This window comes from Lepidochelys kempii, chromosome 4 (assembly GCF_965140285.1).
Source record: "Lepidochelys kempii isolate rLepKem1 chromosome 4, rLepKem1.hap1, whole genome shotgun sequence".
In the NCBI taxonomy this organism is placed as follows: domain Eukaryota; kingdom Metazoa; phylum Chordata; order Testudines; family Cheloniidae; genus Lepidochelys; species Lepidochelys kempii.
Genome location: NC_136383.1, coordinates 106,337,368 through 106,352,934, shown reverse-complemented (window position 1 = coordinate 106,352,934; position 15,567 = coordinate 106,337,368). Strand labels below are relative to the sequence as shown.

Below are 15,567 nucleotides of genomic sequence, written 5' to 3'. Positions count from 1 at the left end.
GTGCCACAAGTACTCCTTTTCTTTTTGCGGATACAGACTAACACGACTGCTACTCTGAAACCTGTTAATAGATTGTTATTCAGCCTGTTTGAACATAGAAGAGCCATTCTAAAAGATTTTTCCCTTAGAAATTAAAATATTTTGTGTTGTACCTGGAATGTGATGATGCACTGAATTAATCTTGTTTTCATACAACAAGGGACATTATTTATTTTGTTCTTTATTTGAAAGTATCACAAGAGGGTGCCCACCTAAAGCTAAAAACACACTGAATGTGAGCGAGCTACCATGGGGGTTTACTTCTATTTGTACTTAGCCTCTTTTTATATTTTCTTTGTTCTAGGGTTCAGACACCACTGTAAGAGGTAAATATCTACAAGGTGAGATACACTAAAGGATTAGATTCATGTTCAAATCGATGAAAAAGATATGAAAAAAATGAAATAATCCAGATCTTTCAGCATTTTTAAAAAGACCATTGTTAATCCAGAAACATGAGCTAATAATTTGAATTCAATATTAATAGTTTGTAAATAATGTATGTTATATATTTAATAATTTATTATTATGGGCATTTTCCTGTTTGAGATCTGTACCATGAGTCAGTGAGTGAGCTATCATGAATGCTGTTTAGGTTAGGAGTGTTTGAGCAAATCACAGAACTCCCATTACATGAGCAGAAGATCCAAACAGTGTTAACATTTCCACTCCAGTATACAAAAATGGGGTAGGAGAGGGAAATATAAACATATTTCTTGTTCAGTCCATCCCCCATTATTGGCAGAAAAAAATCCCAAACTTGTTGGAATCTTCTAAAGGAGGTTCTGTCTCACCAATGCTATAGGACAGTATTGAAATAGCTACAAAACAGTAGCAGCTAACTCACCTATGTGGAGATGCACGGGACCTGATTATTCAGTGTGCAGAGTGGGTGTAGAATTTTCTGCCATTATGGTTTGGTAGCTTTTTACACCCACTGTGCACAGGGATTGATGACCATATAATATGCCACACTGTAAAATCAGTTCCCATATCTTTTGTCTCCATGTAATTTTTACTGGGCATAAAGGGCCAATTTGTTTGGGTTTACACTAGGGATAAATTTGGTCCATTCTGCTCATCTTCACCAGAAACAAATGAAAAGAGAAATGCAAATATGAAGAGATTCTATGAGATTACAGATATTAATAGCTATATAAGCAAATGATACATGAGCGGGCTCCAAAGTCCATGTCCCGCAGTTAAGCTGTGATAAAACAGACCAGTCAGGTATTTGACTGGTTATTTTATCAGTCACTGAAAAAAGTAACTTTATTTAGGTTTTTCAAGTAGCACATTGAAGGACCCTTACAATTTCATAAAATGACTAATTTCCCACAATAATATCAGTTACAATCAATTTATGTATTCAACTTAGATTCTAGGGTGTCATTTTGCAGCAAGCAGTCCTGTGCTGTAGCAATTTCATATATGGTATAAATTTCACGAAATGCAGCCAGCCCAGGCCTGTAGATTGCCTCAATCGTCCTGAATGTACTTGTGTGGGGTGGCGGCGTTACTGGAGCTGGTGCCTTGGCCCCAAAATTCACTTTCAAAGCAAGAGAATAAAAAATGATAAATGTGTAAAGAAAGATATTGTCAACTCAAGCTTCCCAACAGAGAATAGAGCAGAGAAGCAGTGTGTGGCTTGGCTCTGTGCCTGTGTGTTTGGGCAGGCCCCTAGGGATAGGATGACCAGATAGCAAGTGTGAAAACTCGGGACAGGAGGTGGAGAGTGATAGGTACCTATATGAGAAAAAGCCCCAACAATCTGGACTGTCTCTATGAAATCGGGACATCTGGTCACCCTACCTTGGGAGTGCAGGTCTCCCTGTTGAAGGGCGTGCGCCGGGGGCGGGTGTTGGAAGAGTGTCTCCCTAGGTAGGCTAAGGGGACAAGGGTGGAAGGGCTCAGCGGCCGCGTCTTTCCCTGCTGTACCATTTGCTCCTGGAGCTGGTCCTTGAGGGGGTGGCGAGGTATTCTACGTTCCTCGGCCACGGCGCGCATGTGCAGTGAGGGCTGCTGAGAGGTGGCGCCGCCGCAGAGCGTGTTTGTCCGACTCTCGGCTGCTGGCTGCGCAATGCGTTCCCCCGGTAGCGTGTGAGCCCGCCTGGCGGCTCGCAGGATCTTACCCAGCCCGCCGCAGACGCTAATGGCGGAGCCGGGCCCTGAGGAGCCAGACGAGCGGCTGTTGCTGCTCTCGGAGCCGACGCTGCAGGACAGCCCCCCCGCGCGGGGGCTCCACGGCGTGAAGGCAGCTCCCGGCGGGGCCGTGAGGCTTGGCGGGGCCTCGGGGCTGGAGGAGGAGGAGGATGGGGACATAGACACGGACCCTGAGGGTGATGGTGAGGAAGAGCCGCTGCTAGGAGCATCTGCCACCCGCCGGAGCCGGAGCGCCGGTGCCCCCTGGGACAGGGAGACTCGCATTGCTGCAGGTACAGCGGAGCCCTGTCCACACACAAACTACCCACCCGGTGGGTAGGGTGACCAGATAGCAAGACTGAAAAATCCGGAGGGGGTGGGGGTAATAGGTGCCTACATAAGACAAAGCCCCACATATCAGGACTGTAGCTATAAAATTGGGACAGCTGGTGTACCGGTGGGACTGCCTCCCCTCCCCCAATTTCCACAGCGCTCCCCTTGGCTTCTACTCTTTGTCCCCTTCCCCCCCCCCCCCCCGGGGGAACGCGGGGATTCCTCACCACCACCCCTCCATTCATGCCTTGTCTTTGGTTTGTTGATCCCTTGACTCAGCGTTTATCCAGTTCACTTTCTCTTTTCTTTCCGAGGTGCTGCTGGCTTGTTAGGGTAGGAAACCTAAAGGGGAGTACCTCACAGTCTTCCTATATATACACACATACAGCCTGCCCCCACACCGTGTAAAACGAGGGTTTACCCTCCTTCCTCTTGCTTCCATGTTCTGGAATACGACTTACTTAGTTTAAATAACTTTTTAAAAGAAGTGAGCCCGGAACAAAACAGGCGCTGTTACTGGAACAAGATCAAAGTTGTAATTGTTATTCGATTTGAGAGAGCTTACCGGGAGGGGAGGGGAGGGGATGGGGTGTAGTATGAGATCATTGTAAAGCTATTTTTGCTGCTTGCAAGAGCTGCCTAACTGAAGGCCTGTTTGCTCAGGGAATGGCTACAGTATAGACAGTGACAGCCCCTTCCCTGCTAGTTTGTTTGTAAGGATACCCTCTCATCTACAGAGGTAATTGAGTCTCAGTACCCAATACCTCTTTGAAAATGCCAGCAAGGATCCATCTCAGGAGACCACCACCAATTTGTATCATGTAACGTGTGGGTCAGTTGTTATGTAAAAACTACTTTCAGTCACTGTTAGTCTAGAACGGTGGGAGAGTATATTGCAATGTAATCATTTTTGGGACCACCATCCTCTAAAAACAGTGCTTTAAGGAACGCTGCTACTGTAAATTAACTTAAAAATCAAACTCCTTGTCTCTATATGTAAGACCCTATGTGAGGTCACTTGCCTCTATATATCCACTCTTGTGTATTCTTGCTTCCTGTTTTCCTCTCAGGTCAGGTCTACGCTAGGAAATTAGGTTGGTATACCTATGTTGCTCAGGGTATGAAAAATCCATATCCCTGAGCGACACAGTTAAATCGACCTCACCCCTGGTGTGGACAGCGCTAAGTCAGTAGGAGAATTTGCTTCTCAGGAAGGCAGAGTACCTACGTGGACAGCGTAAGTAGCCTCTTCACCTAAGTGCTACAGTGGCATAGCTGCAGCGTTTTATGTGTAGACTTGCCCTCAGTTCTCACTTAACAGCTCTTGTCATCTTTTTCAAGTTCTGGCTTCACATCTGTAGTCATGCTGTATCTAGTGTTTGGAACAGTCTATCATTCCTGACAACTTGGCAAAGCTTTCTCATTTTTCTCCTTCAGACTTGCTTGTTCAAGGACTGTCCAATTTCCTTTTCTTGTGAATAATATTTATTCACTTTCCATTCTGTGAAAAGTGATCCAGTGCTTGGTTTTATGACCTATTATAGGACTGGGGAGCTTTGTATTAGTGTGTCAGGTGTGTACATTTCTGGCAATATGAAATTGACTTTTAATAACTGCTTTCTTGTCTTTGAAACCCAGTACTCAAGGGAAAAGTGTCCAAATTTTAAAGTGAGTCAGTCTGTCGGTGAAATTCCAAATGCAAAAGTGCCAAAAAGAGGGTTGTAGCAAGAAAGTAATAACTAACAAATTGTTAGTTGTCTTTCTTATGACTTTATACCTCTCTTCAAGCCTCTCCAGGTCAGTAAAGGAGTGTAAACCTATGGCCTTGTCTAAACTGCTTTGCCTGTACTAGAAAAAGTTTATTAGTATAGCTATACCAGCAAACTTTGCTAGTTGAGATGTAGCTTAAAGCTGTAAAATAATCCTTTTTCCAGTTTATTTTATAATAGTTTCTCAAATGAAATAAACTATATCATCAAAAAAGTAATGTTACCTTGCACAACTGCATCTTCATTCTGGCTATTGCTGGCATAGCTATGTCAGTTTTCTGGAGGGGAGAGGGGGAATGATGGGATTTTTTTTTTTTCTTATTTCTAACTGCCATATTCTGGCAAAACTTTTAACTATAGACCAGGCCTAAGATTTAAAGAAGTTATGTTAAAATGTATTCGCTCATGTGTTCTGACATAACACGTTTTAAAAGTATGGTGTACAGTACGTGAAGCATGTTGCCTTTAAATATGTGCTGAATTGGTTGTGTTATAGCTCCAGAATGAAGACTGTCAACAACTTTGCTTCTTTGATATGATAGAACTTTCTGCAATAATAGTAAAAGCTTGTCTGTGTACTAGTCAGAAATTAACTCTCTCAGGAACTAGGGACCATAATAAACCTCTCCACCATTCAGACTAAAGTGCAAGGAGCATTTCTTTGACTTTGCCTTTCAAATATGTACACCCACATTGCTATATATTTATGTATAAAAATTCCAGAACACAACTGACAGGATTCATAGGGTACAACATGGAACTGTGGGACTGCTGTGCACCTTAACTCTCCAACCTGGGCTCTCTCTCTCAGTGCTATGCCAGTGACATGGTGCTATGCCACCTTCCAGGTGCTGTGATCACTCAGCCATCAGCATGTGGAGCCCCACACGCAGATAAATTGCATGAGTCAGTCACAAATTATATAGAGATCAGCACCAGCCAGTCATCCCAGCAATATACCGTCTTATGCTGTGCAAGAGTTGGATAGTGCAAGATCATTAATTAGTTTGCCACTTCTGCAAAGGGTAGTGGATATGCAACAACCCTTGTTAACCTGAGCTGAGATTTCCCAAGTACTTCAACAAAAACAACACTGTTTTAGATAAAATATAAAACAGATTTTTAAGTGATTATAAGTAGCAAGCATAGAGATCAAAGTTGGTTACATAAGAAATAATAATCTTGCAGTCTAAATTCTACAGTCTGAGGGCATGTCTACACTTACCTCCCGAGCAATCGATCCAGCGGGGGTCGATTTATCGCTTCGACCGCGAAGCGCTCTCCCGTTGACTCCAGTACTCCACCGGAGCAAGAAGAGTACACAGAGTCGACAGGGGAGCGGCAGCAGTCGACCTACCGCAGTGAAGACACCCCCCGGTAAGTAGCTCTAAGTACGTCGACTTCAGCTATGCTATTTTCGTAGCTGAAGTTGCGTAACTTAGACCTACTTACCTTGCATCCCCCACCCTTCCCCCCAGTATAGACCAGGCCTAAGTAAGGTTTGAATCAAACCGTCTCTCACCCCAATTTACACAGGCTGGATCCCCTTCCCAACTTGGGACCAGTTTCCCCAATTCAAAGTTTTATCTTCCTAACAGTCTTCCAGGTTTTGAAATGGGGGATGGAGAGAGGCCAAGTGATGATTTCACTGTCGCTCTTTTATACCTTTTTCTAGCTACTAGAAAGATCCTTGCTGTGAGGTCGGGTTTAGTTAGACCTCATTGGGTACATCCCCTCTCTAAGTCTCGGGGATAGTGGATTCTTCCTGATGGGCAATCAACACATGTCTGGCTGGTCCTGATGTAACTCTTTTGTCCCCACTGAAAGGCTAGCTGTGAGCATTCCCAACTTCACACGACATTTGATTAACAAACCTATAGCAATACTTCGTGACTTCACATACAATGATAGTAAAATTCAACAGATTAGGACAGATCATTTTAAAATGATACTTCACAAGGCACTCATTGTACAAAACATATCATAATCATATGACCGTGGTGAATATGGAGGTTCCAGGATGCTATTTTAAGGTACAGAGTGTCACAACAACTCTCAACTGCACACATTTTTATCACTGGGGAGGGTCTGAGAGAACAGTATATGAGAGATGATAGTCATGTTGCTTAATGCACTACTGGAAAGAGCTCAGATATTATGGTGGTGAGCACAGTGTATATTCTGTAAAGAATAGAATAGGGGGAGCCCCGGTTTTAACTCAATCAGTTTAGCATGTATTAAAGTATTTGCTGCTTTCTGTCTTACTCCTTTAAAATGTTTTATGTTAGCTAACATGTTTTAATATTGCACGCTTAAACATACGTCTAGACAAAGCTTAAGCAAGTGAAGTTGCTATACGTAAAAGCTGAGGGTGCTCAGAAGACGTGAGTTATACTATCTAGACTCTCATTTGAATTTTAAGCTGTTTAGTGATCTGATTCTGTAGTTAGATGTGGGCAGACCCTTGTTCCAGCATAGAGCCCTACTGAAGTGAAGCTGAGGTGAAAGGGGATCTGCCTGCTCAGGATTGATTGCAGTATTGGGGACTACATCAAAAATGGTTGACAATAGTGTATCCCCCCAAAGACAAAAACTTGGTTAAGAAAAGTTAGCATTGCTTAAGGGTAACCCCATCCACAAACCCTTAAAAGCAAAAAATGTCCCATAAAGGTATCCTCTGGCATACTTTAGCCCCCAAACATCATATTCACATCATTTTCACTGACGCTCTGACCTTCTATAAAGGTCCCATACACTTTAAACATGTATGATTTCTCATGCCACCTTCATCACTACAGTATCTGATCAACTTCCATTAGCACAAAAGTGACATGACTAACATCTGTCAAATGTCATTCATTCTGTGTCATTTCCCCTCCTTCCCCCAGGAGAATTGAGAATACCTGAGCAGTGGAGTTACTGAGCACTGTCCTCATCCTGGAGCTTTCTATAATCTTGTAGAATCTAGATATTCTGGTCACATGCCATTGAATGCCTTGATGATAAGGACTAAAATTTTGTATTTAATATGTACAGTAACATAATACACAGACCACATTCTTTGTAATTATAAGGCAAAACTTTACCTCTGACTTCAGTAATATCAACATGTCTTTTATACATCTGTGAACCAGTGAGCTGAATGGTGTGACGTTCTCCCATGGGAAAAGAATTAAGGATGAGAATCAGAAGATAGTGGTGAGACAAAAAGAGGGAGGAGAAGAGTAAGGTATGTGGGAGACAAGGTTGAATAATGGCCTGTCTACACTCAGGCCTGTTGCGAGAAATTTCGGGCCCTGGTACATCAAGTTTTCTGGGTCCTTGCCCCCTCCCCTTTCACTCCAGGAAGAGATGTTTAAAGTGTCCTTGAGCTTGTTTCTCCTTCCCTCATGTCAGGCAGTTAGTAGAGCTTAACACACTTAACAGGAACAAGGCACTCTTATTCTGGAATAGTGTCCACGTATGGAGTTATTCAGGAACAGCTTGTATAATTCCATGGATAGACCAGCCTTAACTTTTGCATTAGAATCCCTAAAATATTTTCTCTAGCTATAAGAACTTTGCATATGTAAAATATAGTCCTAACCAAAAATTAAAAAAAAAAATTGTGGAGAACTTGTCAGATACTTCAGATTTCAAAGCTTTTGATAAAAACAGATTTCAAAATGTATCAATTGCAATAGAACTGCGAAGTCATGGAAACTGTTTTCATAGTACTTCAATTTTTTTTTTCACACTTGTACAGAGCTGTAATTTCTATGTTTATTGGTATGCAAAAAACCCTCTGGTGATCAGTTAATTAGAATGCTTTAAAGTTTGAATGTTAACAAGCATTTCAGAACTTAAACCAGATGTTAATGCTAGTTGCAAATGATCTGCTTAATGGATTGCTAGTGAACAATATTATCATACTTTAGTTTGTGGCAGAGGATTTGAAAATGTAAAAAAACAAGTATATTAAGCAAAGCTGTTATATGGACTATATCCTTGAATATTCAGTGCTGCTTGAAATGCTTTACTCATCTAGCTTTCTTTACAGGGCCAACTTACATATGTGGACAGATATTAGTAAAAAAGATCAATAAAAGCTTTTTAGTCCACTCATTTGAACTTCCCTCCTTTGGAAACAAGACTATAAGAACAAAAGAAACATGAGTTGTTTACATGTTTAAATTTAATGTTTTTTCATATTCCCTTTTATTTATTCTGTATTAAAGTTGATGACAAACATTTTTACAATATTGAACTCAGATAAGTTGACACAAACTAGGCTTAATGCTTAACTTTTTTAAACAATAGATACTTTGTTGGCACTTGGTGAAATCCTAGTCTTGGTGAAATCAATAGCAAAACTCAACTGACATCAGGGAGGCCAGCATTTCACCCTTGGTCTCCAGTGAATGTTAGTGCCGTTTTCTAACTAAAGGAGGAAGAACTGATATAATTTTTTCCTACTCGCCATTTATTGTGTGAACCTTGTCTAAGATAGTTCAATAACATTTAGAGGAATAACTTTTTGTTTTTTAGGAAACGCGGGAAGTACTGCAGAGATGAACTTATTTTTGGATGATCCAGAATTTGCAGAAATTGTGCTGAGAACAGAACAAGCTATCGAGTGTGGAGTCTTTCCAGAACGAATTTCCCAAGGATCTAGTGGGAGCTATTTTGTCAAGGATCCAAAGGGGGTGAGTGCACTATTGACTAATCAGACATGGTAAACACAACTCATTTTATTTGAAAAGGTGGAAGAAACTGGCATTCTCTAACTGGTAACCAAAGAACTGTCTCCCTTAAATAAATGGTGCCATGTTAGTTTAATTTATTTTGATGCGTTAATAGCACGGCTGTGAAAATCAATTTGATCAGGTAGCTTGCAAAACAAGATAATCTGAAAATAATTCTTATTCCTGTGTAGTGGAATTTATTCAGGCACTTTTGAATGGCTGATGCTTAATCAAAATATATGGGGAATGGGATCTCTGTTACTGTTTGAAAACAAGTCAAGGATTCTTCTTACCTTGTGTAAAATTTTGATATTCTTTAAATATCAAAAGGACTATCTTAAAAGGACTATCTTAAAAGGATACCATAAACTTCAAAAACTTGAATGTTTTGAAGCTTTTGATAGCACACTATTTCAAGTAGTTTTACAGAGGTCTTTAAAATTTCTCTTTTAAATTCTGTTAATAGGGATTTTTCTGTTTCCCTGCTCACGTTTTGAGTCTCTTCTGCTTCTTAAATTTCAGCTTCAGCTTCACATCTCTTGTTAAATTAAAATGATCTGGACAAACTGGAGAAATGGTCTGAAGTAAATAGGGTGAAATTCAATCAGAACAAATGCAAAATATTCGATTTAGGAAGAAACAATCAATCACACAGATACAAAATGGGAAATGACTGGATTGAAAGGAGCACTGTGGAAAGAAATACTATAACCCCCAGGTATCACAAGCTAGATGTGAGTCAACAGTGTAACACTGTTGCAAAAAAAGCTAACATCATAACATCATTCTGAGATGTATTAGCAGGAATGTTGTAAGCAAACATGAGAAGTTAGTACTCAGGAGAGTGAAGTGTACATGGTGATCTGAGACAGGGACGTAGGATTTAGGCTTCTGAGTGACTTTAAGTGCTTTTGAAAATGTTATCCAAGGGTCTCATTCCATTCTTGTGACTGATTCTAACCCCTAATGTGTACTAAAAAGAGAGGCTCTGATTTGTAATTTGACTTCACATCGCCAGCTGGCTTTGAGGGAACTTAATCACCTCTATCTGAAGTCCTCAGCACTTCCAAAAGCCAAAGGGATGTTTCAGCAAGCACCAAAAAGAGAGGGTTTTTGGAAGGTTCTAGATGCTTAGCTGGCCAGCTTTTACCAGTAGTCTGCAAAGACCTCCCAATTAGATGCAGACTAGAAGCCTGTTCGTCTTGAATACCTATGGTCACCTTTGGCATTTGGATCTTGAGCACTGTACAGTGTAGGGACAGCATTAGGTTTTCAGTCAACCTTCCAGATGGTTGTTCTGTATCCCTAAAAGAATGATCCTTGTTATCAGGTTTGTATGGGGATCGACCGTTTTAAAAAACTTCATTAAAAATCCCTGTGTCTGGGATATTAATGTGGTTATGAAAAAGTGGATGCAACCTCCTTTTGAAGCACTCATTTCCTGTGATCTTAAGTTTCTTACATGGAAGGTCACTTTCGTGATGACAGTGATTACAAGTTACAGGGTGAGTGAACTCTTCAAGCTGTCTTGACCAACCCATCTCATTCCAGATTTTATGAGGATAAGGTGGTGCTGCAGACTCATTCTAAATTCCTCTCTAAGGTGTTACCAGAGTTCCACCTTAAAGAGTTTATAAACCTGACAACATTTTTCCCATTGCCACATGCCCATCGCACTGAAGTCTTTCTCCACTTGTTTGATAAAAGGCTTTTGGGTTTCTATCTGGGGTGTCTGTCCTCATCTTCAAGGTGCTCGATGGCCTGGGCTCAAGATTTCTAAAAGATCGCCTCCAGGATGAGGACAGTGGTTGACAACTCCACTTCTCAGCCACAGTGGAACTTCCCACCACAAGGGTAAGTAAAGTTCATTAATGCAGGAGACACAGCTGCATCAGAGGTTGGTCAGAGACGGAAGGAATTCCCCCAGGAATTAAGGACCATCACAAACGTCACCATCTTCCATTCCTAGTGAAATGTGCATTTTTTTAACCTCATGTTATCTAATATAAACAGCTAGCAGTGTGTGCATATTTTTTTAAAGACCTACTAAAACAAAAACCACTCTGCACACATGTCCCCCACCAACCTCCAGTGCGGAGAGGAGGATGAGAGAATGGACCACACATGACAGATGTTAGTCATGTCACTTATTGAACTTCTGGAAGGTATTCAGTTACTGTGGTGAAGAGGGTGGTATAAGAACTTTTCTAGAAAAGAGCTTGGTGTGGACTGATGCATTTAGAAAATCCATCCAACTTCTGACACCAGTCTGCTGGGCAGTCCTGTTAACCATGCCTTAACTAGCTGTCTGATTGTATTTCAAATTGCTGTGATTTGGCTGGTCGTGAATCAAAACAGTTATTTTGGATGGCTTTTATCTTCAGTTGGTTTTGCATAGGTAGTTTTTGGGGGGGGGGGGAGTTTTTGGGTAGGGGTGGGGAGAATCATTCTACAGGCTGAGTATTGTGCCTTAGTGGAAGTACCTGTCGTCTTACATGCCAAATATTCACTCCTTATTTATACACAACTGCCTTGTTGCTACTGCATGGTGGAGCTTTTTACTCCTATATCCTTGGAACAGCTATTAATCTTTTTTGGATTTTGGAGAGGTCATCATGCACAGATGATCTCATTAGAGAAGGGGTTAATATTTACTAATTTTGCTCCTATGAAAAGATCAACTTGCACGATTCTTGCTTGCCCACCCATCTTTCCTCGGAGATTGGAAGTTGCTGGTTTTGGGTGCATCTTTTTCTAGTGTACTCTTATTCTAATTATCTTGAATTGGCTTTTCTTTCTGTGATGTATGCAGTGGTGTTGTAGCTTTGCTTATCGCAGGATATTAGAGATACAAGGCGGGTGAGGTAATATCTTTATTGGACCAACTTCTGTTAGTTAGAGAGACAAGCTTTTGAACTTACACCGAGTTCTTTAGGTCTGAAGAAGAGTTCTGTGTAAGCTCGAAAGCTTCTCTTTCTCACCAACAGAAGTTGGTCCAATAACGATATTGCCTCCCCAACCTTGTCTTTCTGTGACATGTCACTTCCTGCAGTTGAATTGAGAGACTAGAACTTTCAGAACACAGTACTTGTTGGAGCAGTGTGCTACAGTCACTAGAAAGCCTGGCTCGTGCTCTACCGCGCTGCCTTCAAAAGTTAAAAAACAAAACCCCACACACCTTGTGAGGGGAGTTCCATCACACTCATAGGAAGGAGCTAAGACTCACAATACTAGTAGAAATCCTAATCCAAGTCAGATCTTATAAAAGCTCCTCAGATCAGGGGCTGTTTTTTTTGTTTTATTTATACAGCACCTAGCACAGTTGGACCCTGATCCATGATTGGGGCCGGTCAGTGCTATGGCACCATAAACTGATATTCTCTGTTGAAATCATGACACATTAAAACACCCATGAATTCTGGCAGTCCTATATGTATGTAACAATGCCTAACACCCTCAAGTCTCTGACTGTCCCAATGCCTATGATATCCTTGGCAATCTTCTTTGTGGCACTTTTTTGGGAGGAGTCCTTTATTTTCCTGTTTGTTTCTGAGTGCTGAAGCAGTTACTTATATTTCCGCTCAGCATCATTTAAGGTCAGAGTTCAGTTTTCTTTCCCTCCTGTGTGCCTGACAGTTACTGTTCCCAAAATGAGTCATTTCATCACACTTTGATATATTTGGAGGAAACTGTCATAAAATATTCAAATATGCTTGGACTAAATATTTATAAAAATATTGGTAGGTAGGCAATAGCTTTATTTCAGAATATGAAAGTATTGGCTAAGGGGTCACAAGAAGATTTATTACATTTGATTTACAGCTTTGCCTCGTTCTCCCAGCAGTCTCTGTGCTTGTCAGTTCAGGGTTCTGTCCAGGTCCATCATTTCTGTTGCTGGTTTCAGAATAGCAGCCGTGTTAGTCTGTATTCTCAAAAAGAAAAGGAGTACTTGTGGCACCTTAGAGACTAACAAATTTATTTGAGCATAAGCTTTCGTGAGCTACAGCTCACTTCATCAGATGCATTCAGTGGAAAATACAGTGGGGAGATTTATATGTACAGAGAACATGAAACAATGGGTGTACACACTGTAACGAGAGTGATCACTTAAGATGAGCTATTACCAGCAGGAGAGCTGGGGGGGAGGGAGAATCTTTTGTAGTGATGATCAAGGTGGGCCATTTCCAGCAGTTGACAAGAACGTCTGAGGAACAGAGGGGTGGGGGGGAATAAACATGGGGAAATAGTTTTACTTTGTGTAATGACCCGTCCACTCCCAGTCTCTATTCAAGCCTAAGTTAATTGTATCCAGTTTGCAAATTAATTCCAATTCAGCAGTCTCTCCTTGGAGTCTGTTTCTGAAGTGTTTTTGTTGAAGAATTGCAACTTTTAGGTCTGTAATCGAGTGACCAGAGAGATTGAAGTGTTCTCCGACTGGTCTTTGAAGTTCTAATTCTTGACGTTTGATTTGTGACCATTTATTCTTTTACGTAGAGACTGTCCAGTTTGACCAATGTACATGGCAGAGGGGCATTGCTGGCACATGGTGGCATATATCACATTGGTAGATGTGCAGGTGAACGAGCCTCTGATGGTGAGGCTGATGTGATTAGGCCCTATGATGGTGTCCCCTGAATAGATATGTGGACACAGTTGGCAACGGGCTTTGTTGGAAGGATAGGTTCCTGGGTTAGTGGTTCTGTTGTGTGGTGTGTGGTTACTGGTGAGTATTTGTTTCAGGTTGGGGGGCTGTCTGTAAGCAAGGACTGGGCTGTCTCCCAAGATCTGTGAGAGTGATGGGTTGTCCTTCAGGATAGGTTGCTGTGCTTCTTGGACCCCACAGACACTCCTTTGTCAGCCTTCCAATAGGGATGTAAATAGAGGGTTAAAAAAGTAATAGTTTAATCTATTGAAATTCAATCGGTTTAACTGGGAACTAGGGCTGCGGGGGTGCTGCAGCCCACCCACATTTTACGCAGGGTTCTGCTGCCTCCTCTCTCCTCCCTTTGTTCCCCGCCCCCCGCACACCCGGGGTCCTGGCTGCCTCCTGTCCCCCACCTTTGCCACCCCGGCCGTGTGCTTATTGGTTAACTGGTTAAATTTACATCTCTACCGTCCAAGCCCCTTTCTTTTAAGCTGGCTTTTAAAGCCTTTTTCAGCTTGACATTTCAGTATTGCATCATCTCACACCAAACTACTTTTCTGATGTGTTTTCTCCCATTCCCCTGTGGGTAGGGAAAATAAGTCCTCTCTCCCTTGTGTTGGGAAATAGGTAGTCAAAGTATTTTGTTTCTTCACTCTGTGTTTTACAGTATTTAACATCCCTGTGATTGTATCATTGTCTTGATAACCTGTTTTCCCAGAATATACGTAAACTGAACATGTGGATTTTTGCCTCCCTCTCCTTAGCTCTTTTATTTGATGCCAACAGAAGTGAAACAATAAACTACCATCATGCTCTTAGTTCGTTGTGTATTAAAATACCTCTGGGTAATGAACATAAGAACGGCCATGCAGGGTCGGATTAAAGGTCCATCTAGCCCAGTATCCTGTCTTCCTACCATGGCCAATGCCAGGTGCCCCAGAGGGAATGAACAGAACACGTAATCATCAAGTGATACAGTCTCTGTGCCCATTTCCATCTTCTGGCAAACAGAGGTAGGGACACCATCCCTGCTTATCAGTGGTAAAGGAAACTAAATTAAAAAAAGGCTAATGAAATCTAAATTCAAATATAATATTGTAAAAGTAATTGAGCTGCAGTTTAAAATATTTTATTAAGCCCCCTCACCCCCAATCCTAATGTGCGTTGCATTTTACGGAACATAGATGATATTATCGTTGCTCCAAGGACTAACTGTCCTGAAGTCTTGGAAGTGTATAGAGTACACAAAACCATTAGGTAACCTGTGGAGTCAATCAGGAGACTTGTGTAGACTTCAAATCCTGCTATGGAGACTTCCTTAAACATTGAGCTGTGTGGCTCTGTAACTCCTCTTCATTAAAAGCCTCTGCACAATTATGCTGCCCAACAGTTTTGAACCTGTAGAGCTCAGCAAGATCAGTGCTTCAGTCAAACTTTAGAGGCCATATCTGGGATTGGATAATCTAGATTTGACAATACAGAGAAAATACATCATGGTCCAGTCAACTGGTGGAATGGGTGGGACTCCTTTAATGTGGCACATGTATTGATTGCTTACTTGGTAGGTTAAAAGTGTAATTCAAGGAGGCACGAGACTGATTATAGGGTTAACAGGCTGCATATACTACTGTATCTACCAACTCGTCACTAGGAAATGAAGAAGTCACTAGTATTGTAGACTCTTCAAATAAATGTATTGTGCTTTGATTGCTTTGGGTAGCAGCAACTAAACTACCTGTCAGTGTTTCCTCCAAGCCTCTGACTTTGGACTTGTGACTTAACAAAATAAACTCAATAAATCCAGTATTCAAAATGTTATGGAACTAAAAAAGCAAAGCAATATATAGTTGTTTTAAATAGAAACATTCCTCTAGTGATTGCAAAACAAATATTTCAGTATTGTACAAGTACAGTA

The 15,567-nt window shown here is 41.4% G+C and overlaps 1 protein-coding gene across 2 annotated transcripts in view; it reads left to right on the top strand.

The window, feature by feature from the left end:
• Positions 1 to 2,038: 2,038 nt before the first annotated feature.
• Positions 2,039 to 15,567, top strand: part of PI4K2B (phosphatidylinositol 4-kinase type 2 beta) — a 35,634-nt gene continuing 22,105 nt past the window's right edge. For both annotated transcript variants that reach the window (XM_073342369.2, XM_073342368.2), the window contains exons 1-2: positions 2,039 to 2,474; positions 8,811 to 8,968. In XM_073342369.2, the coding sequence (XP_073198470.1) occupies positions 2,192 to 2,474; positions 8,811 to 8,968 (441 nt within the window). In that variant the 5' untranslated portion in view covers positions 2,039 to 2,191. The remainder of the gene's footprint in view (positions 2,475 to 8,810; positions 8,969 to 15,567) is intronic.